Source organism: Colletes latitarsis, chromosome 7 (genome assembly GCF_051014445.1).
Source record: "Colletes latitarsis isolate SP2378_abdomen chromosome 7, iyColLati1, whole genome shotgun sequence".
In the NCBI taxonomy this organism is placed as follows: Eukaryota; Metazoa; Arthropoda; class Insecta; order Hymenoptera; family Colletidae; genus Colletes; species Colletes latitarsis.
Window position 1 is genome coordinate 12,280,009 of NC_135140.1, and position 22,945 is coordinate 12,302,953.

Here is a 22,945-nt window from a genome sequence, read left to right on the forward strand (position 1 = left end):
ACCTAAAATCAGATATCACGGCTGATCGAACCCCCGTTTGACGAACCTTCTGTCATCGAAAGTACTATTCTATTAGAGACGAGAGGAGACTCGGTAGCAGACAATTGAAACGTCGAGACTCTTAAGAACCGTATACGAACAAGTAACACGAACGTAAGGGTTTTTGCTGCGCGAAGGAGGTCCTTCTGCATGGTCCTTCAAGGACTCTTAGAGCGACGTGCCGGAGAAAATGAATTGGTCAGTCGGAAGCATGTGAGTAAATGGCCGTGACAGGATCTAGCCATCCTTCGAACGACCTACTATGGGCATCTGCCTGGACACTGGTTAGTATTTCCTGAAAACAGATCATACACAAATCAAGCAGAATTGCGTTCAATTTTTCGCACCTAATCGCACAGAAGTTACGCAAACGACGCGAATAAATAAAAAAAATAATATAAAATAAATTTATTTTAGCCATTCTATTGAAAATAAAATCCAACATAAACTTATTATTATGAAATCAAATTTTAACGCTAAACAGCCGCCCACGAGGTGAATTTGATCTGCAACAGAGTTAATATCGAGTGTGAAACTTATATGAAATTAATATTTCTGCACAAATCGTGAAAGTATATTTCTTTTTTTTGTTTAAAACAACAAACAATGATTAAAATCCAAATTGTTATTTACAACCGAAAGGGAGCTGTTTTGAGTTAGCAATTTTGTTGAAAATTAATACTGAAAACCATGTGTGGTGTGTTTAGTGAGTCCACTGTATCCATATACTGCTCAGTCATCCGACTGTTGAAGTTAATTTAATGCTACTTGCGTCATGCAATAGTGAAAAATTACTTGCTCTAGCCGATATCTACGAAATCTACGAAAATATATTTCTCTTTGGCCTGAGAATTAAGATGATTCTTTAATTATATTTCCAAGTTAGGAACATCGAATTCAGCATGAAAGCTGTTTCTTGCAACGTAGCAAAATTTCTTTAAAAACGTTTCCATTATATTTCGACGCATAATAATCGTATTACAACAATTACTGTTGTAATTCGTTGCTGTTGAGTAAGCAAAGGTCTGAATTCTCACAGACACCTCTACGTTTTATATCATATTGTATATTAATTTGCATACGATTCGTTTGAATCTTACTTTTAAATAAAAATTCATTACTTCGAACTGAAATGTACGAAACGAAATAGTCGATTCAAGGGACAATTTCGTTTCCGTTATATTGAATGAATTCGTCGAGAATACGGGTAATTAAATTCTTAAAAAAATATTCCCCCGTTATATTGGTATTGTCGAAACATGTTTCATTTCAATTCAGAATGATTAATCGCAATGTGGTCGAAACACACGTGTGACCCACATATACCTTGTACTTGACATTACACATATTACTCGATCAATAAGTCTTCCAGCGATTTCCCAAAAGGGAAAGAAAGACATGTTTTACTTTATGATACTTCTCGATGTACGACCGCAATGAAATTCAACTATAAATCAAATATAGACAAACATTCCAGATTATACATACACCCCTATTAAATACAATCGCTCGCACTGAGAATATTTTTTAACTTTATTGTTGTACAGAATTATTTAAAGATGAAAAATCTTCCAAAATGAATACAAAATATTGCCCCGACTATGTCCATTTTCAAACCTTAGATCGCAATTGCAAAACAAATGTAACTTAATATTATTTTGTACAATTTCCATACTTTCTACCGTTGTAAACTTGCGTACTGTATACTTATTTTGTGTTAACATTTTTAAAGAAACTTTACTACGTTGTTGAAACAAATAGCTTTTTCTATTGGAATTCTGGTTTAAGTTGTGATATTCTTGACTTTACAATACGATAATCTAAAAATTCGTCCAGTAATGTATACTCTTTTAAACTGTTTTGCTGAGAAAATATATAATTACAGATATATGTATAATACGACGTGTAAATATCGACGGACGAGAAAAAATAATTTATTTAAGAAAAGTATAGTTTAAGAAATAAAGAGTCACGCGTGCAAGTTAGGTGGAACAGCCTGTATAATGAAAGCTTTGCTTCGCGTCGACATCAATAGCAATCAATTCTTATTATGTTTCTATTTTCTTATAGCTGAATTTACCCGTTACGCGACATTCATAAAACAATTTCCTACGATATTCAAATCCTCGAAATAGATACCCATACTATTACGTACACAGATCGTCTTTCGTCTTTTAAAACTGTGTCTTCAAGAATTTTTTATCGCAACATTCTGCTTTTTGTTAATTAAAAGATCAGGTTCGTTTTAAATCGAGCTGTAATTTAGAAATATGGTCTACCTTTTCTTGTAACTGGATTTGAATTAAATTTTAACATTTAATTTGTAAAATATTATTAAGATCTACCTGAACGAAAATTATTATATTTATTCGAAATACTGTCTCCCAAGTAAACATTACATATGTATAATAAGCAGTTAGGTACATATGTAAGTCCAGAACTTCTAAAATCGAACAGAATTAAAAATATTTCCCATTGTTAAACTGTTTTTGTTTACCACGAGGGATCGACAAATATTGACACGAAAGTAAAAGGAATTTTAATTTTAATACACAAATAGAACCTTTACGATAATAAATTTTGCACGATATATTATATATTGGTATTAATTAACACTTTAGGCGTGCAATCATGGCGGTACATTTTACGCAAGTTACGAATAAATCGATAAATGAATAACTATGAAATAAGTATAGGTAAAGTATCGATTGCTTTCCCGTTTTATTATACATAGCTTCGCGGAAGAGTGAAATTTATTGTAACGAAGCCAAGAGTTTTTCATACAAGCGAACGTCTTAATGGGTACAAAGAAAGTTCCGTCAGCATGAGTCATCTAACAGAATCAATATTGCAACTAACTTTACGACAGTTGTCGTTAGCCTGATCGTACATATTCTTTCCAAGTGTAAATAGCAACGTGAAAGATAGGTTTCCAACGTAATTAGTGAAATTAATTTCTTATCGCCTGAACAACTTCTCAATTCCTTTTTATAATTAATTTCGAAATTATTGGCCGAATGAAATTATCGGGCAGAATCATTAAAATAAGATATCTTCTGAAAAATTCTCAAGTTTCGTAAGTCCCTATTTTCGATAATTAAAGCGATTAAAATAATACACCTGTTACTAGATAAATTTTCAAAATTTCTGAAACCCTTTTACAATATCCATTCATCCCATTTGCTTTGTAATTGTTGATACGAATCATGGTATTTTTAATATTATGTTATCGAGGAGGAATTGTTAAAATTTTAAGCATCGTTCGACACCTTTGCTAAGAACGGTATTTAATCTAGAATAAATAAAGAAAAAATTGTACTTTATCCAATGCTGTAGAGACCTTTTGAAATTTTAACTTGAAATTATTTTCCAAGATAAATTATCTTTTTTCTCGACGGACTTTTCGACCGTGTAAAAAGATTTTTCTTAACAATTATTTCCACCGCAGAAATAGTGTTGAGTACACGAAAGTCTAGTATGAGATAGTAGAGACGAATGTCGATCAAACTTTTATGACTCCTCGAGCAGTTAATGGTTTACGTTACGAAAGTACGTAGTATTTTTCTCAGAAGTCCATCGATGTCGATTTCATACGTTTATACATACGTGTGTATAGATGTTCTAACCCGAGGCACGTTTCTCTACAATATCCATACCTTTTCTTTTTCTCGAACCACACACAACGAGAATTATTAACAACTATTATGCCTATTTATCAAAATGATTTACCATTGGAAATATCTTGTTGCCTATTTTTTTTTAGCTCGTTAAAGACAGAAAACGTAGAGAAAATAGATTCTTTGAATCCAAAGTGTTGGCAAAGTCTGTTTTTAAATATTTTTTAATTATTATTATCACTTTTTTCTTTTGAAGGACCTTTACCAAGGTTACTTCTAAAATATTGAATATAATTTCGGATATTCTTCAACTATAGACCTACATATGTGTGCCCTCATACTTGATACAAAAATATTTTACCGTTTCCATCGCATACTGCAATTTATTTATATTAAACTATGTAATTCCTAAAGAATAAATAAAGTGGTTCAACATTTAAATATTGTCTATACAGGGAGTACGGCCACCCCTGGGAAAAACGTTAATGCGGGTTTCTAGAGGTAAAAATAAGACGAAAATCAAGAATAATAATTTGTTGATGGAGGCTTCGTTAAAAAGTTATTAACGTTTAAAGTTTTGCCCGTAATGAATTTTTTTCTAGAAAGTGAATAGGATTTCGGGGGTAGGTCTATTGACCAAAAATGATTGCAATTAACTCCCTTAGCTAAAAATAATTTTTTTAGAACGATTTGAAATTTTTTTTTGTCGCCGCAAAATTTAGACACCTACCCCCTGTCGATTTTTCTTAAAAATTTGTTTTTCATTTTTAATAAATTTGTTTGACGCCCTACAGAAAAGTTGTCTAATACTTTTTTGCAGGTACCCATGAGCTCTACTTCAGAAAAAAGTTTCACTGAAATATATTCACTATTGTAGGAGTTATGGCTGTTTGAATATTGGTCCACTTTTATGGGGTTTTTCTCATTTTACAGGGTCAAGGACAAACTTTCCCACTATTTTTACGATTTGTACATATTCTCCACCAAAATACACGTAGTTTGCTTTTTTAAACATTAAAATCGTCCAATCCGTTCAGAAGTTATGACGATTTAAAGATTCGCATGAAATTTCAGTGAAACATATCAATGGTGTGGTCAGACATTATATTTTCGGTAAGGAATTTTTTTCTCAAGACTGCGTAGGAATTCGGGGGTATGTCTATTCACCAAAAATGATTGTAATTGACTCCTGCAACCAAAAATAATTTTTTTAGAACGATTTGAAATTTTTTAATTTTGTCGAAAAATTCAACACCTCGAATTTTTTTCTCGAAAATGCGCAGGATTTCGGGAATATATCTATTCACCAAAAATGCTTATAATTGACCCCCGCAACCGAAAATAATTTTTCCAGAATGATTTAAAATTTTTTAATTTAATGTTTTAATAACTTTTTAACGAAACCACAATCAAGAAATTGGTATTCTTGATTTTCGTCTTATTTTGGCCTCTAGAATCCCCCATTAAAATTTTTCCCAGGAGTGGCCGAACACCCTGTATATAGCAATAAAATTCTAAATGAGTCAAATTGGCTCAGTCCGTAAATCTATTGTTAATTATATTTATCCATAATTTTGTTACTTATAAATATGTTGATAACGAGTGCACGTATTCCGGGCCGCGGGTCGAGTATGGTTGCTCTAGAGTGGAAAAAGGGTTGCAAGCAATTTACGCACACAATTTAATCGATATTGCGGAAGCAACGTTACATTGTAGCATAGTGATTCTATCGTTGTCGTATCAAACTTCATGCTGAAAATACGAGTCCACAGAATTATAGTTAATTTTATCGTTCATCTAGGCTAACGACGAAATTAACGCTTAAACACACACGTACTTTACTATGAAATACAAATATAAAAGTCGCGAAAAGATTATGAAAGTATATCGTGAGCGATGATTTTAAATCTGACTTTAAAATAAAAATACAATCGACTGCACAATGACGTACAATACCTAAACAAAGACTCGCAAATTTAATTGCAAATTAATCTCCTTACCGATACTCACAATGCACAATAATATTGTTGATTTGTTAATTTCTGATTATGAACAAAAAATTCCGCGTGCAAAATAAATGTGACACGATTCCCAATAAAAATATTAACTAGAGACTCTAAAATAAAATAGTAATAATAATTAAATAAATTAAAAAATCATTCAAATTTTACAACCGTAACAGAGAAATGTTATTCCATATTCTTTTACAATGAATTACCTAATTACAACAAATTTCAAGAAACAAGATTTACACCTTGATAGATCTACCGTTTAACTTCCGTTCCGTATGATACACCTGTTGAGCGTGTCGTCAAGACGTTGAGGTTGCCGCAGATATACCACTTCACCGTTACCAAAGTTAGGCGAATTCTATTCAGGACGAATTAAAATTTTAGACTCGCTCGTGAACTAAATTCTTCCCCGTAAATTTTAATTTGCCATGATATTGGTTTAACGAATTCTAATTAACGAGTAAAAATATTGAAACGGGTCGCAAACAGAAGTCAATTTAGAAACGAAACTGATATTTTTATTCTTTATTTGCAAATAAAATTTGCACGACTCTGGCTGTGTTACGAGTTGTAATAAAGTTGTAATAAAAGATTTCGGAGGTATGCCTATTCACCAAAAATGATTGTAATTAACCCCGTTAGCTAAAAATAATTTTTTCAGAATGATTTGAAATTTTCGAATTTAATTGTTAATAACTTGTTAACAAAGCCTCCATCAACAAATTGATACACTTGATTTTCGTCTTAATTTGGCCTCTAGAATCTTCTATTAAAATTTTTCCCAGGGGACCTGATATTTTTCAACAATTAATAGTTAAACATTATTTAAATTGTATATCGCGTTTAGTCTTCTTTTAATCGTAAAGATCTCAAAAATACTTTGTTTAAAGTTTCATTATTACAAATTAATATCATTTAAATGACCACCATGATTCAATAACAAAGTTCTATCGATCTTATTTGAAAATCCTATGCAATTTTACTCCTAAATTACACGTATGAATAAATGTTGCGCAGCGATTTCGTGGCTCTATTGTAATTCGATCGATAAATTAAATTGCAGATCAACAAAATGGATCGCAGGTGTTCGAGGAGGCTGATGCTCGAAGCGCAGGAAAATGGAGGGGGGAGGCTGGCCTCTTGGCAACACCTCCGAATGGATACTTTCCACAACAGAACGTCGGTCCAGTTAAATTCGAAATACCAAAAGTGCCTGTCATATTTGTCCTCGGTTTGTATTCGTTCCAGAGTCGATGTTTTTAATCTAGAGCACGAATAAAAATTTCGTGCAAGTTACTCAATATGTTAAAAGTTAGCGACTTTAGAACAATCATTCTCGCGTTAACCGATTATTAAGTAAACCTCGAATAATAATTATTTCATTGGACAGCGGTTGTTTATTTATTCTAACAATTTTATGGTGTCTTTAGGCGGTCCAGGTAGCGGCAAGGTGACACATTGCGACAATTTGATTCAAGAAAAGAAAGGCATAACGCATATCAACATGATGGACCTCCTTCAACAGTACGCGCTCGGAAACGGTGCGTGGGATAAAAATAAAATAGTATAATTTCTAACACAGTAAACACCTCCATTATACATGTAAACTCCCGTTATGTGAATCTTCTATTATACAGGGTGTTTGGCCAACCCTGGGAAAAATTTTAATGGGAGATTCTAGAGGCCAAAATAAGACGAAAATCAAGAATATCAATTTCTTGACTGAGGCTTCGTTAAAAAGTTATTAATAATTAAATTAAAAAATTTCAAATCGTTCTGGGAAAAATTATTTTCGGTTGCGGGGGTCAATTATAAGCATTTTTGGTGAATAGATATAACCCCGAAATCCTGCGCATTTTCGAGAAAAAAATTCTTTACCGAAAATGTAACGTCTGACCATACATCACACGTTTCCCTGAAATTTTTCGGCGAAAAAAAAAAATTTCAAATCGTTCTGAAAAAATAATTTTCGGTCGCGGGGGTCAATTATAATCATTTTTGGTGAATAGACATACCCCCGAAATCCTACCCACTTTCTAGATAAAAATTCAAGAAGGTGCCTAAATTTTTCGGTGAAAATGAAAAGTTTCAAATCGTTCTGAAAAAATTATTTTCGGTTGCGAGGGTCAATTACAATAATTTTTTATGAATAGACATACCCCCGAAATTTTGCGCATTTTCGAGAAAAAAATTCAGTACGGTCGGAACTTTAAACGTTAATAACTGTTTAACAAAGCCTTCATCAACAAATTGGTATTCTTGATTTTCGTCTTATTTTGACCTCTAGAATCCCCTATTAAAATTTTTCCCAGGGATGGCCGAAAACCCTGTATATATTTATAAACATCCTATTATTTGAATATTCTATTATAGGAACAGTATTGTTAATTATATTACTTTAAAAATACTCCGTAAAAGTAGTTAACAGAATTTATAATTAGTAGTTTCTAAAATGTATAATTATTATTACTCGAGCGTATAAACTGTTGCTAGAAAATGTGTTTTTATACTGTTCACTCCATTAACAGATATGCAAGATTTCGGGCAACTTAGCAGTAAAACTGTTACCGAGGTCCTCATGCTCGAAATCAAAATGTCTCCAGGGTCCAAAGTCTTTCTCGTCAGTGGATATCCGCGTAATATGCGCGACGTGGTCGAATATGCTGAAAAAGTAAGTCGTTTGATTGGTCTTTAACGATGAAAAAAATGGAAGATCTACAAAAATAACTGGGTAATACCGCTTTCAGATTAAAATTGTGAACGGCGTGATCCTCGTGTCCTGGAGACAAGAGATTCTTGAAAGGCAAATCGACTTTGGCGCGCAACTCGGTCAGGTGGTCATCGAGCTGGCGAGAATGGAACTTCACAATTTTTATAGAAACGTCATGCCCGTTGCGGAATACTTCGACCAAAGTGGGATGTTACTAGAAGTAATTAAATATGAATCTTATTATAGCGTTGTCGAATACACAGGGTCTCTTTAAAATATCTTTATAAGATAAAGTCTAATAAAAAATATTCCATACAAAAGTTTGTTCTTCTTTTGCGTAGAATAAGAATCTGTAAATAAAGATATAGATTTCCATTAAAAAAACAAAGTTACCATAACTTATTGAGATCATAGTCTTCTTGGAAACCAAATTCATGGACTCCATTGTCCGTAAATTTCTCAATTTTAAGAGACAACGTTAATAAAATCAATTTCTTTGCATTGTATTTCTTGAAGTTGATCAATTCAATTTCTAAGGGGACTCTGTTATTATTAAAAGTTTCATGCATGATAACAACTAATATTTGCAACATTTTTGTAGGTGAACGGAGAAAGAAATCCGAACGACGTTTACGTCGATTTTCGAGAGGCGGTGTTCAAAATACTTGGACTCTCGGATGGCGAGGTGCGAGAAAAAACAGTTTCTCAGTCTTTAGAAGCCGAAGTACGTTGCATTATTAAGATAATGATACATACTTAATTTTCAAATATTGAAACAACAATGATACGGACGAATACTTCTAATCGACACGATTAAATAATATCACAGGTAGAAGTCGAAAGGAGAAAGGAATCCATTTCAAAATCACCGTCCCATAAAAATGGCGAAGTACCGGAAATGACGCAAGCACCTGTTACGATTAACGTGAACCCTTCGAAAACAGCGATTAAACCTAGAAAGGGATTACCTTTGTTTATCTGGGTCATAGGTGAGATTCTGAAATTTAGAAAGAATTTAAAAGCGATTATCCTACATATTAATCAAAATTTTGGCTTAGCAAAGTTATTAAAATTCCACGTATTTTATTTTAACGTACTGTAATCTACTGCACTTGAATGAAATAAATCGCTCCTCATGTTTTTCGAACCAGAGCCAAATACTTTTCGTAAAGAATACAAACTATTGTTCGCAATTTGTTGCCCAGTGGGTAATTTGAATTTTTTGTGACGTTTGTTTAGTATCACTTTTGTAATTTTTAACATTAAAAAGCATAGTATTGAAATTCTCGATTTTTATAGGTGGTCCTGGAAGCAATAAGGAGAATTTATGTACCCAGGCTGTTCGCAATATGCCAGGTTGGGTCCATGTGAGTATAGGTGGATTACTCAGGACAATGGCGTCGTCGAACACTATCGTTAAAGAAGCTATCGTTTCTGGAGAAATGGTCCCGCAGGACATTGTGATGCAAGCAGTGGAACAACAGATCATTTTAAACCGTGATACGGATGGCATAATAATCGATGGCTATCCAAGGGGATTAAATCAAGTTCAAGAATTTGAAACCAAGGTATAGTACTATCTTTCCTTTTCTTATCTTAAAGGGGGTATAACCATATTAACCAGTTGTAAGATTTTATTTGTACCTCTGTTAATTGTCGACAAATGTTACGAAGTATTAATTATTATGATTTCAGTTCGGTCAACAACCACCATTAGTGCTTCTGGATTGTTCCAAGCTGCAACTTGGCAGAGGAAGACTGGACGATAATGTTTCGGCGTTTAAGAAAAGATTGGAACTATTTCGCGAAGTATCATTACCTATGTTGAAAGCATTGGATAACGAGAATCGTTTGACAATTGTAAGTATAACCGCGAACTCGTTTATTAAATAACTCGTGTTTCAATTTGGGCATCGTGGGCTATCGTAATTTTGACAAACTTGAAGAAAAAACGAACATCTTTTAACATAGATAGACGGCGATACGGATGTGCCAAGCGTACAACAAGAATTTGCAGCCGCTCTCTATCAATTGACGCAATTGCAACGGACAGGAATGGAAGATATACACGGAAGATCTAAATCGCAAACGGAGAACGAGAATGGCACGAACTCTAAGCCATTAATCTCTAATAACAAGGATCTAACTGCTGTATCGAACGGTGTGTCTAAACAAATGCTCGACGACAAACCAAATATAGAAAACGTGATAAACGCCACGAAACACATAAACGGAATCAGCCTACAAGGTAAATAATTCTTCAATTAAAGAATCATATTTCCGTTATTTTTTTTTTTAACAATATTAACAGGTAAGCAATGCCCAATTAGAAAAATTAAATTATTCGTGTTTATAATTATAGATGAATAATCGCACGATTTCAAGATTATTCATCTGTAATTCTATTTTACACCAAATATCGCTTTAACCCTTTGAATACGAAAGGCGTATACAAGGTGTTCGGCCAACCCTGGGCAAAATTTTAATGGGAGATTCTAGAGGCCAAAATAAGACGAAAATCAAGAATATCAATTTCTTGACTGAGGCTTCGTTAAACAGTTATTAACGTTTAAAGTTCCGCCAGTATTTAATTTTTTGTTTAGAAAATGCGCAGGATTTCGAGGGTATGTCTATTCACCAAAAATGATTGTAATTAACCCCCTTAGCTAAAAATAATTTTTTTAGAACGATTTGAAATATTTTGTCGCCGAAAAATTTAGACACCTACCCCCTGTCGATTTTTCTTAAAAATTTGTTTTTCATTTTTAATAAATTTGTTTGACGCCCTACAGAAAAGTTGTCTAATACTTTTTTGCATGTACCCATGAGCTCTACTTCAGAAAAAAGTTTCACTGAAATATATTCACTATTGTAGGAGTTATGGCTGTTTGAATATTGGTCCACTTTTATGGGGTTTTTCTCATTTTACAGGGTCAAGGACAAACTTTCCCACTATTTTTACGATTTGTACATATTCTCCACCAAAATACACGTAGTTTGCTTTTTTAAACATTAAAATCGTCCAATCCGTTCAGAAGTTATGACGTTTTAAAGATTCATATGAAATTTCAGTGAAACATATCAATGGTGTGGTCAGACATTATATTTTCGGTAAGGAATTTTTTTCTCGAAACTGCGTAGGAATTCGGGGGTATGTCTATTCACCAAAAATGATTGTAATTGACTCCTGCAACCAAAAATAATTTTTTTAGAACGATTTGAAATTTTTTAATTTTGTCGAAAAATTCAACACCTCGAATTTTTTTCTCGAAAATGCGCAGGATTTCGGGGATATATCTATTCACCAAAAATGCTTATAATTGACCCCCGCAACCGAAAATAATTTTTCCAGAATGATTTGAAATTTTTTAATTTAATGTTTTAATAACTTTTTAACGAAGCCACAATCAAGAAATTGATATTCTTGATTTTCGTCTTATTTTGGCCACTAGAATCCCCCATTAAAATTTTTCCCAGGGGTGGCCAAACACCCTGTATTTACGTCCTTGCAAGTCTTCGAAACAGAATTTTTTCAATTTGTTATTACATGAGAATCCTCCTTCCGACGATGCAAGATAAAAGTTTCGTTTCTTTTTTTACACAGGAGCAGTACAAATTACCAATGGATTAAAGAATTCTGCGAGGCAGGTTCAAAAAAATGGCGCAGCTGTTGTACAAAATGGTGTAGCGAATGGTGCTACGCACATGTTGCAAAACGGCGTAGCGCATTTGGCCAACGGAATTGTACCAGGCAGCAACAAAGTTGCACCAGCCGTACGAAACTATTTGCCGAACGACACCAAAGATGCCGTGAGAAAGATGTACAACGAAGTGGAGGGTTACCAACAGAATTTACATATGTAAACTATTTGTCTAAACAAAAGTATCGGAAATATTTTTACTATTATCCTATCTTTTTATAATGTTATTCACTTTAAGAGTCACGTCGAAAAGTATTAAAGGTTCTTTTCGATAAAACTTATATACGTTCGCATCTTGAGACGAATACGACTTAAATAGAACTAATGAAAGATTTAAGAAAAGCCAAACACAAAAACTAGTTTTGTAGAAATATATCGAATATAAGTACCCAGTCTAACGATAAGCGTTGAAATATTTAAAATATCGACTCAAGTGTTGAAACATACAAATTTCGAGACTAATTACATTCGAATGTAATCAGAACGAATAAGTATTTGTTCCTTTTGTTTAGACATTATATGAAACATGTAGATTCTAAACAGGAAATTTATGTTTCTCTGCTCTACTTTCAAAGCAATATTTTATTAGTTTCTTCTATTAGTATCTTCCTTAATTTTGTTGTTTAATTGAAAATGTTGATTATATCATTTTTCAAATTACATGCAAATTTACTGACCAATAAATTGTCAACAGCCAAGATAAGGGACCATTGTAACGAAAATTTCAATCTCAATAACTTTTCAATCGTGTCAATCCCGAATTCAAAATTTACTTTCTCGATTAAATTTCTTCTCAGAAATAACTGTATCATGATTTCTATCATTTCAGTAAATATTTATAAACTTGCACAGTACTGTACGAACAACTTAAACTTGAGATAAATCAGTTTTATTTTTGACTAGCGATTTAATTTAACGATCCTTTATAATTCTTTCTTAATAGAGTAAAATATTTCATTTCTGTACCAGTTTCTTGGTAATTTCTTTTGAAGTTTGAATATGTAAAAATAAAATTAATTATTTAATAATGCTTTTTGTTATCATTTACGTTCAGCTTTCCTCATCCTCCATCCTGTGGAAAGATTATAATATAGTAAATGTAAAAATAGTTAAAGTACTGCTATGCCAAACACGCTCGCGATTCATTATATAGTAATACATTTTACTATTATTTATATCTGTACAAACACCATACAATAATTGTATCCTCGCCATAACATTTGGCTGATCATCTGCTCTCAGAATTTTACATTTTAAAAAATGGAATAAGTTGGCATACAAAAGTAGAAATCATTCCTGACGCGATTCGTAGCCCGAAAAATGATCTTTAACGGCCAATCGATATTGATACGACACTTAATCTTATACAAACCAATTTTTAATTAAGGTTCTACGAACAAATTTTCCATAAAAGATGATAAATCAAATATATCTGCAGTACTTAATAATTTTCTTGCAGACACTTGTTCGTTCAAGTTCATAGCAGCAGCTTTCAATTTGTCCTTCCATTCGGTAGAACCATGTTCATTTATAGAACATATCATAATTTCGTTCACTTCGTCTTGCACGAAATAGCACGCTATATGTTTGAATACAGACTTTAAATCGTTTTTCACTTTCTTCTTGATACTCTCATCCCGGCTGACTAGATTCAAAATAAAAAGCCCGCCGTCCATTAAACACTCGGAAACCGATTTTATAATAGACATTTCTAAAAATTGTTTCGGCGGGCAGCTTATTCCGACAGTAGTGTCTTTACTATCCACGTCGAAAAGTATAGCTTTATATTTTTGGCCGTTGGCTACACTGTCTTTGATGAATCGAATTCCATCTGCAATATCAACCTTCATTCTGCTATCAAGAATCAGACCAAAATAGTCGATAGCGATCTTCAGCATCATTTCATCGATGTCCACCGCGATAATTTTCAGCTGGAAAAATGTAAACACGTACTCTATAAAATAACAATATTTGTAACATTGTAATGTTTTAAGTGGGGCTTGAAAACTGTTATAAAGAACCTAAATTTCGGGCTATATCGATTGAAGTTAAAATTCTTAATTTTTCGACCAGAACTTAGCTATAAAAATGGTTTCAAGTACTATACGCATACTTTAGGGAAGCAATTGTACAGAAATGTGCATAGACTTCCTCCACCCAATCCCACGATTATGATTTCATCAGATTCTTTGGTGTTTATCGCGGCGCTAACGCCAATACTCATATACAAATGATGATCGCAGGCTAAGAAACCAGGGTCGATAACTTTTTTCATTTTGCCACGTCTCGATTTAGCTACAGAAAAATCATGAGCCCAATGAACATTTATTAAAATAAAGAAATATTTAAAGTAATAAATCCAGTACCCTGTTTAAGACGAGCTTCACTCTGGATGACATACGGATTGTTTAAAAATACCAATCTCCTGAACTCGTAACCGTCCCTTTCGACCTCCTCGACAACGAAAGGGCCGCTAAGATCACTTTTTCCTTCATAGCACGTAATTCTTACTCCTACGTCCGAACCTAACGATAAAAATGGAATATCATTTTTACCGGACAAACCTTCTGGCGCTAAATTCAAAATGCAATCTTCGAGTTCGCTTTTCACAGCATCCCAGCTTTCAAATTTGTGTTCCCTGCGCAATGTAACAATTGCAAGTCTATCTCGTTGGACACTTTTAAGGACTTGTTGTCTCCCTTCTTTCGTACTAAACAGCCAATCTGTTTCTCTATTAAAATAAAACGTACATTAATAAACATTAATATTAAATGCTTATTCAAAATAAATACGAACTTACTTCCCTTGTGGCACTATAAACGCCGCGTACGTTTTCGTCCCATGTATTTTAGGCCTGTCTAAAACATAAATTGTGTAGCGCGGATGTTTATCGTCAGGACGATGTAAATCTAACGATATTTCTCCAATGTCGGCCACACTGCGTTTTTGTAAACTGTTGCATATTAATGCTGACTGTTGCGCCGACAATACAGCAGATATCACTTCGTTCGTTAACGACAGCCGCTTTGGAGGACCATCGATTAACGCTATTTCCAGAACCTGTTCCAATTAGAAATTATCTATTGTCAAAAGAAACATAATCCGTATACCAAAATTATTTGAAAAATACCATTCTAGTAAAATACTTGCAGTTTGTAATAAAGTCGTAAATTTCGTAGCAATCACTACGAAGATTGGAATCAAGCTTCCTTCTTCGATTCGTGCTTTCGCTTCTGCCTCGTGACAACGTACTATACGAAACATAAATCCAGCGCTTGGGAAGTAAGATAGAAGTTCTCTTAAAATGTGCTCTTGTAGTAAAGAGATGCAGATATATCTACCGCCGTTTCGCAAAACTCTCGTGATTTCCTGAAATAAGTAATTCAAAGTGTATTATATAATATTGTTGATACATTGTTTGATACATATCCATTTACCTTGAAGTATCTATTAACTGTAAGTGTTGTCCCTTCCTTAGTATCTGGCATTAGAGCATCCAAAGTACCTTTATCCAAGATAACACTAAACGTATCATTTGGATATGTCATTTGAGTAGCATCCATTTGTTCGTAAATTAAATCTGACCTCACGGATGCATTAATATCACGCATTTGTTTAATAACAATATGCGATATATCGATGTTAATAATATTTCTACAAATAGAAATAAAAAATTTATTTTATTTGTGATATAATTAATATTTGCAAACATTGTAAATGCAGAAAGTACTTGCACAGGACTTTTATTATGGTTTAGATAAATTTAAATTCTTATATATATTTACTACAAAACACTACAACAATTTTCTACAAAATTATTTTAAAAAATCACATGATATATTGGTAACACAATCCTGTTAAATTCAAATACTGACAACAATGGTTATAAAAGCTCGTAGTAATAAATTACATTATTTAGAGTATACTGCATTTAATTTTTAACTTACAAATACGAAATAAAATTGATTAAAAATATCTCACCTATAACCAACATCGTATAAACACATACTAACTGTAGAGTTGCCACAGCCAACAATTAAAATATTATCTTTTATTTTTATGTATTTCAAGAGTATACTGCATAATTCTGGATACTCTCCATACCTAAATAGTAATGTAAATATTAAAATATATAATGAATATTATCAATTTATACGAAATTTAATTCACAAATAGCCTAAAAAAAAGAGAAACAAATGTAAACACTACATACCATTCAAAATATTTTTTACCACGTTTCTTGAAAAATGTATTCCAATACTCGACTTGGCTAAATTCTTCATGAGTTTTCGGTAATAAATTCATAGCTTCAACTTTCAAACTAAATTATAAACTCGATGACATAATTAATTTATGTCATACGTTGTTACGCTTACAGAATTAGGTTATTATAAACATATCTGTGAAATATTTTAATTAGATACAACAGTAAAACAGGATTTCAATACCTGATATTAAATTATATTTTTAATTTTTTAATACTATCAATTAAGTTTTCTATTCGTGTGTTATTTTTCATGGAATCTTTCGTTTTCAACATATGCCTGAAGTATAACCGAAGTAAATAAGGCCCATATGAAACCAGAGTAACGATGAATCCACAATTAAAAGAATAGGTAAGCAAAGGAATTCGTTCTTTCACCCTTTGCTCTTTCCCAACAAATTACTTTCTAGATGTTTCGCTAGGTTATATTTGTCCATCACCGTTCATTTAAAAAAATTATCCACCTACATACGCGAAACATAACACTATGGCGTTAATAGCGTTTATAAATACAAATGCACCCAACTGATCTACAACACAAGTATAGTCGAGTGCACACATACTCGATAATTTTCATAAATTTATTCGAGAATGAAGCTTTGTACGAAGAAATGTCACATTCTCGACTTATATCTTCGTGTAGATTCACTAAAATTTTGTACACCTTGTTTAACTTAAAATTATAATTAAATTTTATCGTATTTTTATAAAAACAATAACCATGTATTAGATACATGAAGATTATAACATGTCAATTTATTACAAACAAAGTCAATACATTAGTATGTACAACTACTCTGATACATTTCATATATATATGTACATTATATATAAAGAATATGCACACACATTCATGACTCGCATACATGTACTTATATATCATCGATACAAAAGCTTTTTCTATATGAATATACAAATATAAATAATGCTATTGGTTTTGAACAATTAATAAAGTTCGAACACAAACAATACGTTAAGATTATATTCAATAAGGGAATACATACACAGCCTTAATCAAGAAGCAAATGTACTTCAATTCGTTCTATCACCATGGAAAATACTATTACTTATGTATAATTTTCATTCAAACTAAGTTTCCTTTTTAGCTTGCAAAAACTTTGGTCTAATTTTTCCATGTAAATCTCCTTTAATTCCTTACCCAAAAATAACACCTTCCACAACATTTATACAATATAGAATTTGTACAATATAAAAGAATATGCACGCACTGCACATTTCAGTTTACTCGTAATAAACTTATTTATACATAATTATATTATATAGTGACAAGGTATAAAACTTGTGATGTATACTATCCACCTTTGCTTCATATCTAATAACATTCTTCGACTGTTTCTGAACTATAAAACATGATCATAAAAAAGCAGTATTATCAAAGATATTCAAAGATCATTTGATGTATCTAAATTTTTCTTTTGAAATACTTTATTGGTATTATAATATCAAAATGAGGTTTAATTTGATTGTAAATGTTAAAAGCTGAAGAAAAATTAAAATATTACGTCACTTTTTATTTTCTATATAAATTAATATGGTGTTTTTGAAACTTTTTCTAAAGATAGTAATTGCTAAACATAATACAACAAATTTAGCATTATGATTGCGTCTAGTATTTAAACTGGAAAGACTAAAAATATTAGCAAAATCATAATTTACTAAATAACATCTTTATGCATAAATTACTTTGTCAAAGCATTGAAGAACTACCTTTTTATGCATGCAGTAGAAAAAGCTGAATGTGATCGATTAACTTCAACATATACGCAGTACTGCAGTGACTAATAAAACTTTTTAATCAAAGATTGTAACAACGTATCCATAGAAATTGGATAACGTGATGCACGATGCGATTCCGTCGCTGCAAATCCGTAATCGTAAAGAATATCTTTTAGTAAATAATATGAAGATGACAAATTCAGATATTGAAAAAACACAATATCAATGAACATAGTTCGCAAGCGATTATACTATTAGAAAAACCGATACTTAACAAAACTAGAAGAAAAATGGTCTCTGTTGAAATCAGGAAACAAATAAGTAAAAAAGTTACATTGCAAAAAAAGTAAATATCGAAGACTTCAGATAGACAAGAACAAAACTGATAAAACAGCATGGTTTATCGAAGATTCCTTTTTAAAGAAACCAAAAATGGTAGACTACAGTGGAGAAAGCTATTCAAGGGCTCAACTAAACGACATTCTGATTGAAGATAAACCTACACCAGGAGTGGAATAGTGCAGGAGTTAATCAAATAGAAAGCAAGAAGAGCTGTGCAATGAAATATGTCACAGCAACAGTTGGAAGTACCAAAATTCCAAAATCACTAGGGGCATTCTCAAAATTGAATTTCCTCAAGAATTTTTAGCCTATTGCTAGTGTTACATTTTAGTTTGCAATATACTCAGTTTCTTATAGACTTCTACATAATCAACAAAATATGAATCCGTTTAATATGCATACATGGAGACCATAATACATCATGTACAAAAGAATTTTCAGTTACAATTATTTTGAACTGATCAAACGTCCTGGCAGTTAAACGTTTTATTTCTAATATTTGTATTGTTTACCTTAAATATTAAGTAGATCATTTAATAATATGATCCATGGTGAAAGAATTACAGAGCTTCGGATTCATAATTTCCAAGAAAGTATAACGAAATTGTTGAATGAATCAATACTTGTCAGTTCAAGTATTGTCATTTTAAAGATAAATTATATTTTTACAACTACTTAGTCCATAAATCTTTAAAAACAATTACGAAGCTAGTAATTTTATTGCTTGAATAGGCATAACATCCAATTAGCAGATACATGCACGTTTCAAAAAAATAAAAGAAAAACAACTATTTGGTTTAACATTGGTATTTGTCAAAATGTATCATCTGTGATATGAAAGAATAGTAGTAGCCCATAAAAGCCGTTGCCAAATCCACCGTGGAACTCTGCATGGTCCAAGACTAGCCATTGCACTTGCTATATGACGCAACCAATCCCAGATACCCCATGGTGCGTGTCCTCCATTGACATAAAGGACATATGTAAACCCATCTTTACACTTACCATGAATCGAATAATAATATGGTAAAAAACTATGTAATCGAAAATGACATCTCTGGTAAAACAAAATGGCAGGTGAATTGCTAGACAATACATGTAGGAAGACTGCTTTTACGGAAGATCGTTCTGGAGCAGTAACATGTGCGAGTAATTGTTCCAACAATAATGAAGCAATTCCATTTCTTCTATATGCACGACGCACTCCTAAGCTAAGGATATAACCTACTAAACAATCTTTTCCTAAACTGGAACACAAAATACCACGGTCCTCTGTGTTCAGTTTGGCATAAGGCTTTATCTCCGCAACAATAAGTCCAATTATTACTCCACCATATACAGCTGCAAGTGCATAAAACCGTGAGGAACTTGTTATATCTTCGTACCATGAATAAGGATAATCTATGACAAAATAAATTAATATTTGTATTACAGATAAACCACTTATAAAAATTATGTACAGTAAATTCTAACTCTGCTCTAACATCTTCATTGTCCATAAGTATAACTTATTAATCCTTTATGGTTCAATGTTTTATAATTGGTATTATTTTAATAATTCTACCAAAAATTTCACTACTACTTATAGTAAATTTTTGTAGTTATCTGTAGTTAATACATAATGTATCGTTTAATGCATAAGAATAACTAAAATATAATTTTATTTTAATCCTTTACGCTCCAAATACTCCTCACAGACACTGCCAAAGTTTGGCATTGTATTCAAAGTATGAAAAAGTTGAGTGCAAAGGGTTAAATTTATAACAGTTCTCAATTATGTTTGTGCTGTACATAAACATCTTATATATAAGCAATTACGTACACTCACATGCAAGTATAGTAAAAATTTGTTTCACTTTACAAATAATTATCTCAATAATACTATTAATATTTTCAATTTATTAAATACTTACTTTGAAATGATTAATTTTTAATTTGCTGAAATTGAATGCTTTGATATTAATATTATTTGTCACGCAGAGCTATGCTAAGAAGAAATCAGTGAAGTCTTACGTTAATTAAATTTGACGACATTGAATGTACAACCAGAAAGGATTAATTACGTTAAAAAGGAAATTTAAGTTATTTTTTACATGGTATAACTTGTAAGATTTTAAATTTATAGAAAATTTCATACCAATAGGGAACCAATCTTGACAGAGTGCTCGTACTTCCTCCAAATCATCTGGGCACAGGAAACGCAATTGTACATCGCCCAAGACACACAAGGGTACAGTTGCCGGTGTCACGGTGGTTTTTTGTTCATTAGGCGAATTTTTTGTAGTATTCTCATCCGTATATTTATGTTTATTTTCTTGTGATACTTTGAATTCACTTTTTTCAATTTCCGGTAAAATAAGGTATCGATTAAAAGATACGGCCATCACGCCAAAGTTTTTCTACCATTTCATTAATCATTTCTTGAGCGATGTCAAGCATCCCTCGCATGTAAACGTTTGCTAGTAAACATATTGAGATCCGCAGACATTTTGTTTCACCTCCTTCCTTCGCTCTTCGTCAGTTCCCTCTCTTTCTCTCTCCACCTTTGCCTAACTATTACATTTTCTCTTTCTTTTACCCCCTCCCTCTTTTTCTCCTACGCACACAAGATTTAATTTAAACCTTGAGAACGTGATTAGATGCTTTGAATTTTTATACTGTAGAGATACGCAATTTAAAACACTGCTCGCTTTATTCTATAGCAATGAAATTGAAAAATTTAGAAGTCCTTGTACCGTAACATTTCTTATCAGATTGCTATAATACAAACACAGTTGGACAAAATGTAATCTGATAACATTTACTACGATAAAATTACATGTAATTACACGATAATTAAGATAATTTCTACATATTTTAAAGATTTGTAATTTTAATTACTGTGTAATTACATGTTATTTTATTGTAGGAAATGTAATTTGATTACATTTTGTCCAACTCTAAATGCAAAAGTCAAAGAAAAATTTTAATATGTTTATAGAAAGGAGTTACATGATATTAGTATTAAATTAAGTCAAGTACATATATAAATCCCTTAAAAAAGCTAAGAATAAGTCTGGTAATCCATTATGTTTTATTTATAGAACATTCGATAAAATTTTGTTATTATTTTGTTAAAAAAAAACATTATTTTGCAATTGTTTACATCTATATACATGAAAAACATTGAGAAAAATATTTCCACCTTTTTTTCATTTCTTCAATTAATGTGTTAAAACAAGGACCTCTCAAATATCAAAAAAGTCTAAAAAAATGTATCTTTTAAAAACTTCGAACACATGTATTTAAAAAACCTATTACGTATGATAAGTAATGTTTCTGGTATACAGATTAACATTACTGTGTTTCATCTTGGATCCGCTAATTAAATTCAATAAAACTTATTTAGAAGATCCTGCAATGATGCTATTAATTTAATGCTATTTGTTGAACTGTCTCCAATTATTCAATATAGTTTAATAGTACATAATTAGTTTGACCAGATTGGTCAAACGTTTAATAATATTCCATCTAAAGTAGGATCAGCTATATAAGTCTCATAGACAAGTCCAACTAGTAAATCTGAGACAAAGCACAATATTTGTTATACTTAAACTCCTAGTATTATTAATCAGATTCACTTTCTCAAATATTTCTCTATCGTTTGTATAACATATTTTTTTGTACGCAGGTGGCCAGAAAAATATATTTGAAATAAAATTCTCGTTCGTGTAGCAAATTTTCTTTCTTAAACTCTTCTAATACTGTCCAAATTTCCTTCTATCTGAACTCATGCAAACATAATCGTGCACTGATGCGAGAAAGTGTAATTCCGTAAAACTTAAAGCTACAATCTGGCATCATTTTAATGTCCACTGTTTCAGTATGGCTAGTATTAAAATAGTCCGTGCATAAAGTTATCAGTATTTGTTATACTATGTTAAGAAATGTTTATAAACATTTGATATTGGGGTTAGATAAAATGTGTATACTAATATGTTTCAAGATTCAAATAACCATACGTTCCTAAATTTTCTGTATTTAAGATCGTTTGACGGTCATCCTGTTATGCATTGTTATGATACCGTGGTGATAAAAATATCTAATCTCGTTAAAAAAAAAAAAAATCGATGACTGAAATCTCGAAATAAATGATCTTGAGAAAAGTTTTGCCAGTACCATTTATATCTTCATACTGAATATTCTTCTCTTTTAAGGTTTCCTCGTATCATTGACGGCAACAAAGATATTTAATACGCTGTGTGCCGTGGCGGGCAACTGTATACAACACTTCGCCATACATCGCTTTCTCAAGACGTGTACCATAAATAAATCTTAATACTTGTAAACTTTTGAATACGATTAACGTCGTTGTAAATGCTGTAAAATAATATATACACCGTTGAAATATTGAATATTTTTAGTTTTTATATAATAATTTGGAAAAGTATTGACGACAACCCAGAGACCGTCTTACGGGTGATATTCGACGTTAAGTAGGATACTCTGTACAAAATTATTGTATAATATATAAACATACTATT

General features: G+C 31.9%; 3 protein-coding genes across 3 annotated transcripts; 1 reads left to right on the forward strand and 2 right to left on the reverse strand.

Annotated features, from left to right (window-relative positions):
- On the forward strand, positions 1-12,251 carry LOC143343950 (adenylate kinase isoenzyme 5). Its single transcript, XM_076769403.1, has 11 exons — positions 1-323; positions 6,732-6,899; positions 7,099-7,209; positions 8,197-8,339; positions 8,416-8,598; positions 8,980-9,102; positions 9,208-9,367; positions 9,678-9,946; positions 10,074-10,238; positions 10,350-10,626; positions 11,983-12,251. The coding sequence occupies exons 1-11, from the start codon at positions 302-304 to the stop codon at positions 12,240-12,242; spliced, it is 1,881 nt and encodes a 626-aa protein (XP_076625518.1). The 5' UTR covers positions 1-301; the 3' UTR covers positions 12,243-12,251.
- Positions 12,252-13,220: 969 nt separating this feature from the next.
- On the reverse strand, positions 13,221-16,922 carry LOC143343948 (eEF1A lysine and N-terminal methyltransferase homolog). Its single transcript, XM_076769398.1, has 8 exons — positions 16,293-16,922; positions 16,061-16,183; positions 15,517-15,733; positions 15,232-15,448; positions 14,880-15,141; positions 14,446-14,810; positions 14,193-14,374; positions 13,221-14,010 (listed from the first exon to the last, which is right to left on the reverse strand). The coding sequence occupies exons 1-8, from the start codon at positions 16,382-16,384 to the stop codon at positions 13,462-13,464; spliced, it is 2,007 nt and encodes a 668-aa protein (XP_076625513.1). The 5' UTR covers positions 16,385-16,922; the 3' UTR covers positions 13,221-13,461.
- A 143-nt stretch (positions 16,923-17,065) lies between these two features.
- On the reverse strand, positions 17,066-22,781 carry Naa60 (N-alpha-acetyltransferase 60). Its single transcript, XM_076769407.1, has 3 exons — positions 22,581-22,781; positions 20,560-21,018; positions 17,066-19,823 (listed from the first exon to the last, which is right to left on the reverse strand). The coding sequence occupies exons 2-3, from the start codon at positions 20,804-20,806 to the stop codon at positions 19,246-19,248; spliced, it is 825 nt and encodes a 274-aa protein (XP_076625522.1). The 5' UTR covers positions 20,807-21,018; positions 22,581-22,781; the 3' UTR covers positions 17,066-19,245.
- Positions 22,782-22,945: the final 164 nt, after the last annotated feature.

Bases quoted from the DNA above. Each gene is read 5' to 3' on its own strand.
- LOC143343950 (XM_076769403.1), top strand. From the start codon at position 302: ATGGGCATCTGCCTGGACACTG. The intron at 8,340-8,415 runs GTAAGTCGTTTG...TACCGCTTTCAG, and splicing joins TGGTCGAATATGCTGAAAAA to ATTAAAATTGTGAACGGCGT. The intron at 10,627-11,982 runs GTAAATAATTCT...TTTTTTACACAG, and splicing joins AAACGGAATCAGCCTACAAG to GAGCAGTACAAATTACCAAT.
- LOC143343948 (XM_076769398.1), bottom strand. From the start codon at position 16,384: ATGAATTTATTACCGAAAACTCATGAAGAATTTAGCCAAGTCGAGTAT. The intron at 16,184-16,292 runs GTATGTAGTGTT...ATTACTATTTAG, and splicing joins GGTAAAAAATATTTTGAATG to GTATGGAGAGTATCCAGAAT. The intron at 14,011-14,192 runs GTATGCGTATAG...ACATTTTTCCAG, and splicing joins TGTACAATTGCTTCCCTAAA to CTGAAAATTATCGCGGTGGA.
- Naa60 (XM_076769407.1), bottom strand. From the start codon at position 20,806: ATGGCCGTATCTTTTAATCGATACCTTATTTTACCGGAAATTGAAAAA. The intron at 19,824-20,559 runs GTATGAAATTTT...ATTTTGTCATAG, and splicing joins TCAAGATTGGTTCCCTATTG to ATTATCCTTATTCATGGTAC.